At 27.1% G+C, this 17,041-nt stretch overlaps 1 protein-coding gene across 1 annotated transcript in view; it reads right to left on the bottom strand.

Annotated features, from left to right (window-relative positions):
* LOC136977040 (ranBP-type and C3HC4-type zinc finger-containing protein 1-like) overlaps positions 1-16,987 on the bottom strand; it is a 41,908-nt gene extending 24,921 nt beyond the window's left edge. Inside the window, exons 1-4 of the mRNA XM_067272473.1 lie at positions 16,744-16,987; positions 2,947-2,993; positions 1,948-2,009; positions 1,056-1,219 (exon numbers count right to left, since the gene is read on the bottom strand). Of these exons, the coding sequence (XP_067128574.1) occupies positions 1,056-1,219; positions 1,948-1,975 (192 nt within the window). The 5' untranslated portion in view covers positions 1,976-2,009; positions 2,947-2,993; positions 16,744-16,987. The remainder of the gene's footprint in view (positions 1-1,055; positions 1,220-1,947; positions 2,010-2,946; positions 2,994-16,743) is intronic.
* Positions 16,988-17,041: the final 54 nt, after the last annotated feature.

Raw genomic sequence — 17,041 nt, 5'->3', positions numbered from 1 at the left:
GCTCATGATTTATAAAGCATGGTATATATATATATATATACAGTAGAGTGTCGTTAATTGGAACGTCGGTAATTGAAATGGCTGGAAATTGGAATGATTTTCAGTCGGACTGTGTCGTGCTGAATCGAACGTTTTTGATACTAAATTTACTTCTAAAGTATAATTTTCATGTTTTTTATATTCTTCAATATATTTATTTTGTTTGTACAAAATAAAGAAATAATTTTTAACGATACGATAGCCTCGATTATTATTATAAAAATTTTCGTTAGGCTTAAAATCGACGAAAATTCAACAGGAAGCGACACGCAATGGAGAAAAATTCAACAGGAAGCGATACGCAATGGAGAAAAATTTGAACAAATGACTAATTGGAACAACCCCAGTCCCCAATTGACGCCAATTTTCAACGCTCTACTGTATATATATTTTTTTTCTGTATGTGTTATTTTACAAAATTCTTTAAAATGAAATATACAAAAAAATTTTCTTGTGTTCATATATTTTAGGAATTTAAGTGCATAAAGCAAATGAAGATAAAGTGGACTTTAATTCTTTGATTTACTGGTATTTTAATTGACAAGTGTAGTGGTTTATTCAATAAAATGTTTTTATATATTATAAAAGAACAGAAATAGAAATATATAGCAACTGTATAAAAATTCTGTATTAATCTGTTTCTGTATTATTTCTAACAATAAAAACAAAATTTATCTCAAAACAAGAAATATAATCCTATTTCATTTTTTAAGAATTCCCGAAAAACATTTTCAAGTATAGCAAGTATCGCAAAGCCTGATAAGTATATAGAAACATCCAACGATCACCTAAATGATCATGCTACAATTCCACTAATTTTAAAGAATTAATACAAAGTAATTTGCTACTAGAGGTATATTTTAGGCACCATCTCTTAGCCTGATCATTTAGGCAATTGTTAAATGTTTCTGAACATTTTCAAGTATCTCTCACTAACTCCTTCAGTATAACAGTTACTCATTCCATAATTAATATACCAGGTATAAGGAATAAAATAGATCATGTTTGAAACTTACAAATTCAATTCCTGCAACTAAATTTTTGGAAATTGCTGAAATGTATCCTAGCCATCGAATAGTTCCAATTTCCAAGATATTATTTCTTTTCCACTTTATTCTGTCTCCACAAGACCAACTTAGAGATAGAAGTTCATCATTTGATGAAGATAAACTTTCTTTTTCTAAAAAAAAAAAAACAAAGTAAATTATTACATATTGCAAAAATTTTTAAATAAAATTAATCTCAAATATTTTAATATATTTTTAAAATTTAATTGCTATTCAGAAAAGTTGTCCTATTCTTTACTTTTTATATTTCAGAATTAATTTTCATAATCTAAATATTAAATATATTAAAATACTTAAATAAAATAAATTTGCTTTAAATTTTGCTGAAAAATATGTTTTAAGAACTTATATTTAATTAAATGAGCCTTCTTAAAAAAATTCCCAGTCATTAATAAATAGATTCAATAATAGGAAGTAGCATATAATGCTTAAAATTATTTTTAAAATTGTATAAGAAATATAATTACAAAATGTAAATTCATACTATATTGAGTAATTTTAATTTTAATATAATATTTAATAAAATTTTTATACATTGTTATTTACTAAAACAAAACTTCCTTATAATTTATCTTACAAAAGTGAACATATTTGAATGTATTTTATGTAGTATATTCTAATTCTATATTTTATTGTCATTAAAAAATTAAAAAAAGATTTTTAAAAATTTTAATTATATATAATCATCGAATCTGAAAATTTAAATCATTCAAAAATGAATTTCATAAATTCATTATTTAACTTTTATTTTTCAATAGCTTTCTGAAGTCTTAAAATATTTTAAAATGGTATCATAGATTCATTAATATAAAAATAATGAAACTGTTTAAATATCACTTACTAATTTTAGAAAACAATTTGCCTTTCATCTTTATTTGTCGATGATTTCTTTCACTTTATTTTCTGAAAAGAAGAAAAATCAAATAGAGAATATTATTGTTTGTTATTTCTGTATAGAATTGTTGTTTCTGTATGCAGACATACCTGCATACAGAAATAACCAACAGTTCTTTATATTAATTGAACATAAGGCAATGTTTGTATATGCTGAAGAACACAATTACTTTATGATCTACAATTCTTTAATATCATAAAGAAATAAAGTTTCAGTTAGTAACATTTAACTTTTCATTAAGTTTTCAAATGTAAAGTTTTTCTGGCTGTTACGTATCTAATATTTATAGCATTTCTATATACTACAATGAGTTTTTAAATTACCATTTTCAGACATTAAAACCTACTTTACAGTTTAAGAAAGTTCTCTAGATTAAAAGATAGTTTTTTTTTTTTTTCAATTACTTTTGTTCGTTTTATTAAACAATTCTAATTTTTCTAATAGAACTCCTGAGGTTATGGCATATAAAATCAGTAAAAGTATTTTAAAATGATCTTTCAGAAGTTTTTTTACTCTAAATCAATTTTGAACATATGAAAATGATAATATAAAACTTTTACTGTACTGTTTAAATAGTATATTTATAGTGTGTTGATAAATATAACCTTTTAATCATAAATGTACATATGCATTGATGTGGAAAAATTTGCCTAAATGTTTTATAATTATATAAATTTCTATATAGTACTTATATGCAGGTTTTTGTTAGGTATTAAATGTTAGTCTATGTAAAAATGAAATACAGATAACTGTAGACATAGATGCAAATATATACCGTATTTTACAGAATATAATACGCACTTTTTTCTTTGAAAAATTGCCTCCAAAATTCAGGTGCGTCTTATAAGTATTTTTTTAAAAATTGCTTAAAAATTAAGGTGCGTCTTATAGACCGTAAAATACAGTATATAAATATTGAATAAGTTAATTTCAGTTATAACATACCTTATTCAACTTCCAAGATTGCTTGCAAGAAACTGAATTTTCCATGGCTAGATAATATAATTATAGAAATGAAAAAAATATGTTTAAATAATAATAAAATAAATTTATCCTAATTATGTTATAAAATATTAATAAATAATACATATTTTATTTAAAAAAGAATAATGTATACATTTCAATACTTTTAGTCAAAATTAGATTTTTTTTTATTCATAATTAGAAAACTTTCTATAGATATTTCTCTAAGATATTCCCTAATATTAAACCCTTAATATTAATGTATACTATAGTAATATTAATTAATTAGAATTATATTTTTAAAACTAAAAATGATGATGCAGTTATTTGTTTTTCATAGAAAATGAAGTAAAAGATAAAAAACTGATAGGCTAACTAACAATAAAAATTCTTTTAAAGTTTTTTCTGAAATTATTGACAGTTCATTGCTCTCTATATTCTAATATACATTTTACAGTTCAGAACAAAATGATTACATAAACAATTTTCTCTGAAATTGCAGTCTCCTGTAAAGTAAGACTTTCATAATAAAGGATTTATATTAATAGATTTCACTTAAGAGTTACAAGCTAGCTAAATGTTTTACTACTACAAAAGCTTGAATAAGATATTTAGAGAACAAGGTCAAAAGGATTCATTCATTAACGTTTTGTATATAGTTAAATGTTTATGATAAAAACACTTAATCATTTTTCAGTCTCTTCAAAACATTTTTATTTTACACTTAATACTTTAATTAATGTGATATTAATATTCTATGCTAATAAAAAATTAAAATTAAATTTTGAATTTTACATACACTGTTATAAAATGACAAATTTTTAAACAAAACTCCAAACTGTTTTTATTAAATAACAAGAATTATATTTACTATACATTCTCAACATTTATTGAATATTATAGAACACATTTTAATTTCAAACTACTTAAAATTAAATGTATTACCGATACAATGAAATTCCTAGAACAGGATGAGTAGTTACGATATATTTATTTAAACTCTCAATATAACACTTCCAGCATTACTCAGCAACATGTTAAGAATAACAAACTTAAAATTTTGGCTTAAACTGTTAAGTCTGTAAAAATACTCATTTTTGTTTAAAATTTAGGATTTATTCCAATTTCAACAGATATATTTAAAAATAAATAAAGCAAATTATAATATTTAAAAATAATTACAAAAAATAAACAGCAATAATTATATCTTCTAAAAGTAGAATAAAATTCTGAAAATATTAAATGATTAAATAAGATTGATCATTTCAAATAAGACAATTTCAGTCAAAATTTTGAATTTATTACTTCTTATAATATGTTCGAAGTAATCAAAAAGTATTAAATAATAGAAGTTAATATGGAATTCCATATCAAAATAATTAATATATTATGAAAGTTACAAAAGTTGTTTAAAATGAATTGTTAAAATATTTTAGTATTTCAACATACATATGATTAATACGAAGAGAATTCTAAAAATTTTTTTTTCTGATAGTAAAGTACATATATTTATATTTTATTTTATTGTGTGTACTAAATAAATGCATATTATAAATTTGTTAATTACATAAGTTAGCAAAAATATTAATATTTTAATTTCCATATTTACTCGTATATAAGATGAGATTTTTATTCATTTTTCACTGCTTCAAACACCTAGGTTGTCCTATACACACAAGCAAAAGATTTTTTGTGTTTTTGCAATAATTTTTGTGAACCATGCATTCGCATTTTTTTACCAGATGCTCACTCTCTGGTGTTTAAAAACAAAACTATTTTATCTGGGTCGTTTGAATCGTTCTTGTGTATTGTCATAAGTAAAGATGAATAGCAATAGGAAGAGCAAAGCTTTTGAATTGAATTCTGAATTGAAATTCCAAAATCACACGGGAGCCCAATATAAGTTTTAATCCATTCTCACATGAAAACAGATGATTATTCGGAAATCAGAATTTGGAGAAATGCATAAGTGTGAATTCAACTGTTAAGAATAGGCAAAAAAAGTTCCCAATTGTCCAGTAAAATCGACGACATAATTTGTTTATGTAAACATATTATGTTGTCGATTTTACAAGTTTTTTTTTTATATTTAAAATGCCAGTAATTTTTGCGGGACCATGTGTGCATTTAAGTGCATTTGATAATATTTTATTTGTGATTAAACAAAATAAAATTAGAATTGTATTAATAAATCTAATTTTCTTTATTTTGATCTTTAAAATCACACCTCATCCTATATGCAAGATTGTCTTATATAGTACCTTATATATGTTATGGACAAAGTGATTAATCGAGCATTATTCGTAATGCCCGGTCATTATGAATAATGACCAAAAAAGGCGAGCAGTGTAATAAATATTGAATTTTGTAATGATAGCTGCACAATATGTTGAATTGATAAAAGTCTCTTTAAACCGAATAATTGCTTTAAATGGTAGCCTGTATAAGCTGTAAGATAGTCTACCGTTTAAAGCAATTGTTCGGTTTAAGGAGACTTTTATCAATTCAACGTAATAAATATTGATTAATTTATCAAATTGACCAGTCATTATGAATACTGCTATCACTTAGTCGGGCAAAGTGATAATAATAAGTTGGAATAATAAGGAGGAATGATCATCTGACATACGCTAGCTAATCAGTACTCAGTTGTGTATGCGTATCGGGTTTAGTACCAAATTTAAAATTTGATTAAAAAAACCTCCACTTATTTCATTTAGAAATATTTATTTTTTGTGAATTATTTCAAAGTATTTTAAAAAGAACATGTAATCTTTTAAAAATAAGTACTATTAACTATATTAATTAAATGGCAAAATTTTACCTATGTGCACCATCTTGGCGATGGTTGCAACTGTTTGTGATCTCAACGGATTTCTCCCGGAGGGGAGCTGCTGGCAAGCTGCCGATTGTTTAACATTACTAGATATTGATACATACTAGTTATTGATACGTATGTTCAAGAACTACCGTGAATAAATAACTAGTGACGTTAAACAATCAGCGGCCTGCCGACGGCTCCCCTCTGGGAGGAATCTGCCAAGAGCACAAACAGTTGCAACTGCCGCCAAATTCAGTACTAAATGTAATATGCATGCGCAACTGAGTGCCGATTGGCTAGCGTATGTCATACGATCACTCCTCAACTTATTATTATCACTTTGTATGACTAAGTGATAGCAGTATTCATAATGACTGGTAAATTTGATAAATTATTGAAATTTATTACAATGCCCGATTTTGTTGGTCATTATTCATAATGCCCGTATTAATCACTTTGTTCATAACATATATAATATATATGTCAATAGATCATAACATAATATATAAATATTCTTTATGCACATTTATCAGTGTTCTCACCAAGCTAGTTTTAGCTGGTTGATCAAACAGCAAATATATATTCCAACCAGTTAAATGAAATTAAAAAAAAAAAAAAAATAATAATAATAATGAAACTATATTTTAAGATAACTGAACTATGAATTAGTACAGTTGTCTATTATAGTACAAGTATTGTTCTGCTGTCATTAAGAATTTTGTAGAAAAAAAAATTTTGTTGTAATAGCCAGCTAACATTGCAGATCAGCCACAAGAAATTTTTTCCTGGGGAAAGCACTGGAATTTGAATATAAAAATTTTTATTAGATAGTTTAAAATAGAATTTCTATTCTATTATGTTTAATACTCTGACATACAGAGTAAAGTCAAAAATAAACCACATTTTTGATGTTGCCTAGCAACAGTTGTAATTACAAGCATGTGTGCAATTCAACATTTTCTTAGGTTTGTCAGTACTGTTTGACATGTGACAGATGTTTCTATTTGAATAGATTACAAAACTTCAAAGTATTGAAGTATGTAGATGCGCACTGTCAGAATTCTGAAATGATATATCAAAAGCAGAAAATCAACATTAAATTGTACATCAAACCTGTAAAAACTTTTAGCAAAACATTTAAACTGCTTAAAGAAGCAGATAGTATCATGTTGCATATGCAAGTGTACAAGATCAAATATTTTAAAAAGACTGTGAACCAATAGAGGATAGTTAGTATCAAAGATATGCTAGCTTTAGAAAGAAATGAAGAAATAATTTTTAGAGTTTCTGAAAAGATCAAAATAGATTGTAAGTGATCAAAAGATGGGAATTATGCATGACTCTATACATGAGTTGAAAATACATTACTTCTTTTCTCACATTGTTCTGAGAAAGTTAACTAGTGAGCAATGTAAAGAATGTTGCATTCAGTAGTGGAGAACCAGATTGCTAATGACCTAGATATTTTAAACAGAGTGATTATTCTGATAATTACTAAGCATTAATCTTTATTTTCACTTGACAATTATTAACTTCAAAATATTATTGAGGATAATATTTATAAGTTAGTTTTTCTTGTATTACTCACACATCTCTTAGATGTGGAAATCAGCCTTTTAATCAAAGTATAAAATATTTTGTCTTAACAGGTCCAAGAAAAGACAATGTTTACAATGTTTTTAAAGATGAAAGGTCTGGTGCATTACAAGTTTGTTTCTAATAGTAAACCTGTTAACAAAATCTTATATTGACTTTCTTGGACACCTCAGTGAGACAATAAAATGAAAATGACTTCATCTTTGGAAAGCAAAATGCTAAGTTCTCCACCATGACAGTGTCCTGACACTGATCATTCTTCTAGTTAGTAGATATCTGGCAAAACATCAGATATACCTATACTTCACAACCTCTTTACTCATAAGATTTGCTCCTGCATACATTCATGTTTTTACAAACTCTACTGAAGGTTTACAGATACAAATCAGCAGAAGAAATAAAAAATTCTACAGCAATTGCACTCAAGTAGGTAACACAGAATGGGCTACAAGACTGTTTTAATAATTGATAAAACATTGGTAGAAGTTTGTAGCTGTAGAAGGTGTTTATTTTGAAGATGGTCTTCTGTAAATATTTGCACTAGTAACATAATAAAAATTATATTAAAAGCTCAGTTTATTTTGGTTCTACTAAATAACAACCAAACAATTTACTACTAATAGAAGAAGAATATCAAATAGAATAAAACATCTTGTATTAGACTTGTATTGAACATTTTTACTTCTACAAAATAATTATGGAGTATAGATGACAAAACAAAATTATTGGTTGAAGTTGATTGGTCTGGTTGAAGTTCAATGAAAAATTATTTTATATTTTTGTCATATTTAAACTCTAAAATTAGTGGGTTGCAATTCTATTATTCAATTGTTGTTATGAAATTATGCAAGTAAAGATCTAGTCAGGAAGTGTTCAGATAGAAAATAAGATTTAACATAATTCAACCCCCAACTCAAAATAACTGAAACAAAATTAAAAATCAATAATGTAACAGAATTACATATACTACAGCCTCAGATAAGTTCAGCAACACAACTTAAAATCTCTACAAACATTTTTAGTCTACCTATAAGACCTTCATTAGATTGAAGTCATTCTAAAATAGAATGTTCAACAAAGGAAGAATTCTAACAAAAAACAAAAATGTATCATGTGCACTATTTGATTGGAAGATTGTTTAATTGAATAGAATTGTAGACCACTTGCCAGACCAGGGATACTTCTCATCTTTGTTGTTAAGATAAAATCCCTTACCATTGGTTTTAAAAATCTTCAAGCCTTAAAGATCTCTAATCTCCTCTTCCTACCCTATAGGGCAGGGGTGTCAAACTCAAACTACTTAAGTGCCAATTTTTTGTCTGGAATATGACAGTGGGCCAGATGTTTTTAGCTTTTGTAGCCAAAAATTGTCTAAAAAGTAGCGCAAAAGTAACCAACTCAAAAAACTTTTTTAATAACCCAACATTTGACAATAAATGAAAAAAACACCATTTGTACTTTTCCAGCAATAATGTTAATCACAAAACAAACATTTTTGGCCAATTTACAGGCCTGAAACAGGTCTGTAAACTGATCTGAAAATAAGGATTGCAAAACTCAAAGTACAAGGATAAACTGTAATTTACTAATATTTCGAAAACACTCATTTTATATGCAAAATAGTGAGAATTATGTAATAAAAGATCTTGTGAAACCAGACTTTAATTTGAAATTTAAAAGATGAAATAGAGAAAACATAATGTAAACAGAAAATTAAACAAAAATAAATCAAATAAAATAAATAACTCTAAGTAATAGGAATAAATAAAAATAAAAACAACAACAATAATTATTGAGTTCAACAATTTTGTTTATTAAGTATTATTTGTTTAAGGACAAAATATCACATTCTCTTTAGTATCAAGATATTAAAATATAAACAAATAGTATTATGGAATTCATGTCACGAGCCACAAGTAATTGTTTTGCGGGCCATGACTGGCCCACGGGCCGTATCTTTGACATGCCTCCTGCTACAGGGATTATAGGGTCATTCTTAATAATGCTGCTTGGTATAAGAACACTTCCATATTGTCAGCTGAAGTGCATATGGATAGGGTGGTGGAGTTCTTCCCATTGTTAATGTCATCTGCATCATATCTGCATTCATTCACCCTTTTCATTATCGGTGCTTGATGGAGACTATGTTGTAGACCAGTTCCCTGTCAAATCTGTCATCACATAGGGGAATCAAACAGCACACATTCTGTTTTTACCTGAATTTGACTTACAAAACTTCAAAACTGTTGTAATTATATTTCTCTTTAGTTTAAACATTGATTTGTTTCAAACTGTAGCACATCTTACTAGATACATTGTAAATACATTTAAAAATTTTAAGGTGAATTTACAATGAATCCTTGGATTGATAATTAAACAAATGCAAATAATATTATTTCAAGTATTGCAATAGCCTTATTAATTAAATTTAAAAAATGTTTTCAGCTATTCATATAAATAGGCAGGCCATATTATTTACAATCTAAATGGGAACACATTTCATAATCAATGGAAACAGGGTCTAAAACTGATTTTTAAAATTTATTTATTTATTGATCTATATTGGTGATACTAACTGTTGATATTATATTGTTGTGTTAATAAAATTGCTCTAATCAAAGATTGATTCTACAAACAAATATTTTTAAAAAAAAAAGACAAAATCGGGGCTATCTGATAACCCTGCTATAAACCCCATAATTATCATTAGTTTTTAACTGTGTAAGAAAACACTTATAAAAAACATGTTTGAAAAGAATATAACCAAATTTGGGTGTTGGTGTGATTTTAGTGAGAGCTTGTTCCGAAGAGTTATTAGAAATTTAAAAGATGGAAATGCTATGGATCAAAGTATATTTACTTTTAATAATACAGAATTTGCTCATCTTGGCCGGAGTTGAGCAAAATCCGGGCCCTTTATCACATTCACCATTGAAAAGAGGGCGACCTCCATTAACAAGAAGTAATAATGCTGTTAAGATGTCTAAACCGACTAGTTTGGAGAATATGCTATGTAAACCAAGGCCTGCTTTGAGGGAGAAGGAGAAAAATGAGATAACAGCTGAGGAGGTGAGTGATTTTGATTTTGAATCTACATTTGTGGAATGTTTGGAGTCGATAGAGAGAGAAGACTGTCCGATCTCCTCAAGTTTACGCCAAATGACTAAACTAATTCAAGCTTCTCATGGAGCTATAACTGAACTAATATTAGAAGTTAAAACAGAGATTGGTCAGCTACATGAGGATGATAAAGAATTTAAGACTAGACTTGGATTAATGGAACAGAAGGTTAATAATTTAGAATTAGCATTGCCGGAACTAAATAGGAAACTAGAAGCCCAAAAATATTTTACAAACGAAATTATAAATATATCAAATCAGTCTAATTTAATATTATTTGGATACCCTTTATCTGATAATATGAATACTAGAGAAAGTCTAGGTAGATTTATAGAAGAAGAGTTAAGGATTACCGAATTTAAGATAGAGGAAATAAGAGACTATTATGTAATAAAGAAAGTAGATCCGACTGTTTTAAAAATTACTCTAAATTCAATCCAGAGGAAAAACCAAATAATATCATTGTTTTATAAGTATAAAAAAGAATCCTCCAATGAATTATATAGTAAATTACACATAACTTCTGATCTTACTCGAGAATCTAGGGAAAGAACAGCTAAATTGATCCCATATTATTTAGAGGAAAAGAGAAAGGGTAGTCCGATTTTATTACGTAATGACTGTTTGATTTACAGAAATAAGAAATTTACCTATAATTTAACTGAGAACTGTTTGGTGGACACTGGTTCTTTTTTAGAAGTGGAAATCAACTAACCAACATAATGGCTAAAATAAATAGTAGAGTTAGTAAGAATAGCAGCAATAACTTTATGAAAACAAATTTAACATTAGTGAAAGAACCAAAAATTACAATTATAAACTGGAATACTCAAGGTCTTAGGAAAAAATTATATTCTACTTTATTTTCAAAAATTAATGAAACAATACGAGATTATTGGTTTGGAAGAAACCTGGATTATTGACCTAACTGCCAAAGAGATGGAATTCCTGCAGTCTTCATTTAATTATTTAATGGTCCCAGCTATAAAAAAACTGGGAGTTGGAAGACCTAAGGGCGGATTGTTGTTATTGGTGAAGAAAAATATGGGAGAGTGGATTTATTTTCATTCTAATGTTAACTTAATATTTGTTATAATCAAAGTTGATGGATTTAAAATAAATTGGAATCCCAATAGCTATATTGCAATTATGGTCTACTATTCTCCGCCATATGAGTCCCAGCAGTTACCATTTCTTGAAATGGTAACTGCTTCTCAATTTCTTGAAATTGAGAAGATTTATTCAGATTGGTCGCATCTTACAACATCATGGATTATCCTCGGGGACTTTAATGCCAGAATTGGCAATGAAATCGATTCTGATTATTCAGGGTTTAATCCGGCTGTTTATAGTTTAAGAAACAGCATGGATAATGAAATTAACAAAAAAGGAAAGCTATTGATAAATTGGGTGAAAAAGAGTGACTTATTTATTTTGAATGGACGCGTGAAAGACGATTATCCTGGTAGATACACATTCATTTCGGCAGCAGGTACATCAGTCATCGATTATATAATTTGTACTGAATCTGTATTAGATCAGTGTGTTAAATTAAGAGTTCTTGATGATGATTTATCGGATCACTTTCCTGTCACTCTATCGATAAAAACAAATGTATTAATTTATAAAAATAAAATAAGTAAGGAAATTTTGACTCAAACAAAGAAATATAAATATAATACTAATAAATTTGAGGCTGAAATAGGTGACAGAATGGCCTTAATTCATGAAGTGAGGCCCGATCAAATTTATTCCACATTGATTAATATTTGTAATGAATATATTATAGAACAAAGTCCACAAAGTATCCAACAGTCACTTAAATTGAAAAATAAGCTCAAACAGGAATGGTTTTATTTGTGTTGCTACAGAGCCAAGAAACTTAAATAATATAATTTAACTCTATTTCGTAAAACTAGATTGAAAGAGCGATTAACTGATTATGTAAGTGCAAATAGAACACACAATAACCTCATAAAGGCCAAAAAAAGAAATTATTACAATAATTTGAACAGAAGATTATTATCAGATAAAAACAATAATAAGTTTTTTTGGTCAGTGATAAAAAAATACCATCCGAGAAAGGAGGTGGAATATCAGGACCCTATTGGTTTCGAAAACTGGTATAGGTTTTTTAAGAAGCGAGAGCCGAGTGCTTTAATGGTTACTGACGATAAAGATTTACCTACGGAAAGAGATAAAGAAAGGGTGTTGAACCAGCCAATAGTAGCAGGTGAATTAGTGAAGATTATTACAAAACTAAGAGAATCGACAGCGGCGGGACCGGATTTAATACCAGTTAGTTTTTTAAAACGTTTACCTATAAAATTGATAGACGCTTTAGCGTCGAATTTTAATTATATTTATAATCAAGTTTTTTTGCCCGAAATGTGGCATTCTGCTTATTTTCGTATGATATTTAAAAAGGGCAAAGAAACTGATCCAAAGAATTATCGACCTATAGCCATATTATCAACGCTAAGAAAAATTTTTACATCAGTTCTTGTGAATAGGTTTGAAAAATGGACTAAGGTTAATGGTTTAATTTCAAATTCACAATTTGCTTTTGTAAAGAAGAGTGGGACGGAAGTGGCAATATTTTTATTGCTTTCGACCATACAAATTCACCTTGTTAAAAAAAGACGTAAGGTATATATGGCCTTTTTAGATCTAGAAAAAGCATTTGATTCTATTTCAGTGGATAAATTATGTGTGAAATTGGAAGATAATGGAGCAGACTCAACATTTACAAGGGTAATAAAGTCTTTGTTTGGTCAGTACACTATTACAATTAAAAGTGGTATAATTACTTACCCTTCGTTCGAAATAAGTGGCGGTTTATTACAGGGTGATCCGTTATCACCCTATTTATTCAATTTTATGATATATGACTTAGATAATCAATTTATGAAGGAGGAGGATGGTATTATTATTAAGGATAATATGATAGTACATTCGATTCAATACGCCGATGATGTGGTATTGATTTCACCGACAAAACTAGGTCTTCAAAGAAAATTAAATTTAACTGAGAGATACTTTTCGAAAATGGGATTGAAGATCAACCCAAATAAGACCCATATTGTTGTGTTTCGAAAGGGAGGTAAGCTGGCGAGGAAAGACCATGACTTTTATTTGGTGAGTGAAAAATTGAAAGTAACTGAGGAAGTATTATATCTGGGGGTTCTTATCACTTCAACGTTGTCTTTCGGAAAACACTTTCAGCGGATGAAGGTTAAAGCATATAGAATAATTAATAGTTTAATTGGTTTATTTGTTAAAATGAAAACAAATTCTATTCAAATGCAGTTTCGTCTCTTTTCAGCGCTGGTTATCAATTCTATTTGTTATGCTCTACCTTTATGGGGTCTGGACTGGTTATCTTACTTTGAAAAAATTCAATTACAATTTATAAGAAAAATTTATGGATTGGACAAAGCAGTGCCGGGGTATGCGATCCGTCATGATACAAATCGGATGTTATTAGAGCCGTACTTCGTAATTAGGATCATGAAATTTTTGAAGAGACTGTTAACTAGTGAGAATATTCAAGTTAATACGATATTAAAAGTTTTAATAACCTTGGCAGAGAACAAAAAGAACTATCAAAATAATTGGTATAACAAACTTAGGATCAAACTGGAAAATTATGGTTTGTCCCATTTATTATTTAACGGTTCAGAAACAGACTGGAATTATGGAATTTCTTTATTGGTGGAGAATATATACAACGAGTCAATTGTTCGTGAGATGAAAAATCTACAGGAGTCAAAATTTCACCCATGGTATATAGTTAATCTAAATTTTCCGCCAGCAAGTAATTATATTCATTATAAAATACCATTCGGGATGAAAAGATTTTATATGCAGATCAGATTAAATAGTTTTTATATCACAGTTGAAGGAAATTTTGTGGCTATTAGGAATAAACAATGTAAGTTATGTAATGACCAAATTTCAGTATACCATATAATTAGTTTATGTAAAGGTTGTTCCAAACTTAGGGAACAGTTGGGAATTTTGACTTTGTCAGCTATCAAGTCTATGCAAGAATTCTATCAAAAAATATTTCAGATGGGTCCAACTATGATTATCAGAATTTATCAGTCCATTATTAAATACATTAAAACGGTGGAGAGCCTAAACGAATGATACATATATTTAGTTTTGGTTGTTCTAATTTTTTGTTTAATATTGTAATAGACTGACTAAATTTTAAGAATAGAAGTAACTTACATAACAATTATTTATTGTCGGAGGTTATAATATATTTATTAATATTTGTAACCTAATGCACCCCTTGTAACTGGCATTTTTCCAAATTACATTAATAAATTTGAATTGAATATTGAATTGAATTGAATATAACCAAATTTAAAATGTTTGGGAGCTAAAAGCAGAATAGAATTAAAACTTAGAGAACAAAACAGAAAGATTGTCCAGATTGAAAGATAATCAAAATTAATAAAATATCCTAATTCTCAACAAACAGATATGAATAAAAATCTAAATCAAGATCTAGATGTGAGCAATTCACACCAGACAAAATTAACCATTACATCAAATTTGATCTGTATAAAATAAAATCACACTTATTAATTTTTAAAATGTTTTACAAAAATTGTCTAGATAAAGTAATATTGAGATTATCATCATCCAGATTTTTTAAGTATTATTATATCACAAACAGATTACTGAAATGAGTTCAAGGTAATTGTTTTATATAATTATATATTAAAACATTAACTGCTTTTGATTCATTTTTATAACCAGAGCAAAACTTAAATTTATTTATTTGTAAATTAACCAAATAATATAGAGCATGTTAAGTGGAGTGAGAAACGTTATTATATAGTATTTTCAACTTTTTAAATTGTTTCGTGTTTAATTACATTCTTTCTAAACAAATTTCTATATAATGATAATCCAAAATTAAAACGTTAACTAAAATTTCACATTTGTTAATTCTATCAATGAATACGCTGGAGTATTAAAAGCTTGCCAAACTTGAAATAAATCCAAAACTCTAATTTAGATGAATGATTTATAACAAGACCTTTGCGTCAGATAAACAACATTGTAAAACGAGCACAATTTTTGTTCACTTAGCATATAATTCATTTTTAAAATTTATTAAATTAATATTATAATTAATAATATCAAAGTTTTGATCTCATCAACTATTGTGCTTGTTTGAGAATACACAAAATGCTATATATTTAAAGTTGTTTCTGAATTGTTGTGTTTATGTAACTGTTTGGTACAGTAATAAAACATTTGTATATAATTTGTTTTGCTTTTTATATATTCCTTCTTTTTGTTATAAATTTTTCATAAAAACTAAATTTGATAACTAGCAAATGTCTATTCAATGAATACTTTTGATCTATCAATAGCTCTCCAGATCTACGCAGCTGAAATTTCATGAAAGATTTCATTAAAATATAATTTGTGTTATTTATTTCAGTAAAAACATTCAATATTACAATAAATATAATAAGAGAATTTTCTTTATTAGATCTAAATTTTTCTATTTTTAAAACAAAATAATACATTTTTTTTTTTTTAAATTGGTATTTGATGAATTAATAAAATTTACTTTCAGACAGAAACTTTTTAAATTTAATGCAACTTATTTAAGCAAATAAAATAAATTTCTGTTTCTATTTTGAAACTTTTGATATGCTTCCAATAGAAACATAATTTAAACCGTTGGTCATAATTAAACAACTGTTCATAAATTTGTATTTCAAATACATATAACCAAGACGGGAAAGATGAGGACTTTTTACTAGACCCGGAGAAAACTTGGGGGCTATAATGGTTATCATCTGTACAAATTAATGTTATTTTTATTAATAAACATTCCACCTATTTTATTTGTCAAAAAAAAATAAAATAAAAAAGCTACAGGAACCAATTAAGAGGCAAAAGAATCATGTTCTACATTGAGTCCCATACAAAAACTCATACAGAAAATGTACACTTTAACATCAATTTGACGTAATAGCGTACACTTTCCGACGAAACGAACAAGTCTAAGCTCTGGACGGTTCTGCATATGATATAAACATTAAATGTTTAATATTTTTCAAAAAAAATTATATAATATTAGAAAAAAATAAAAACTTACAGTTGATTCAACGCTTCAAAATAACTTTTTTTTTAATTTTGAATTTTAATATAAAAATCTATAATTATACTACTAAGCATGCAATAAAACATTAAACAGATAATCTTACCAAATTGATAAATAAAATATATTTTTCTCATTTCAACCTATCCTATTTTACCCGTCAACGTGGACCACATTACATCACACAACTTTCTTTTCTCATAAGGTTACAAAACAAATTAAGTTTGTTTACCAAAATGGCAGATGACTAACCTAACAACAAGAAGCTTGATTTGTTGCTAAGATACGTGACGTCATCGATTCAATTATATACCAATTTAAAATCGTTACAAATAAATAAAATTATTATTTTTTATTTAATAATAATAAAAATTTAAACGTATTAAATTATTTTTAATCGCCAT

This window comes from Centruroides vittatus, unplaced genomic scaffold, assembly GCF_030686945.1.
Source record: "Centruroides vittatus isolate TY-2023 unplaced genomic scaffold, ASM3068694v2 contig_439, whole genome shotgun sequence".
NCBI classification, from domain to species: Eukaryota; Metazoa; Arthropoda; class Arachnida; order Scorpiones; family Buthidae; genus Centruroides; species Centruroides vittatus.
Note: the sequence above shows the minus strand (reverse complement) of the source record. Positions and strands in the feature narration are given on the sequence as shown.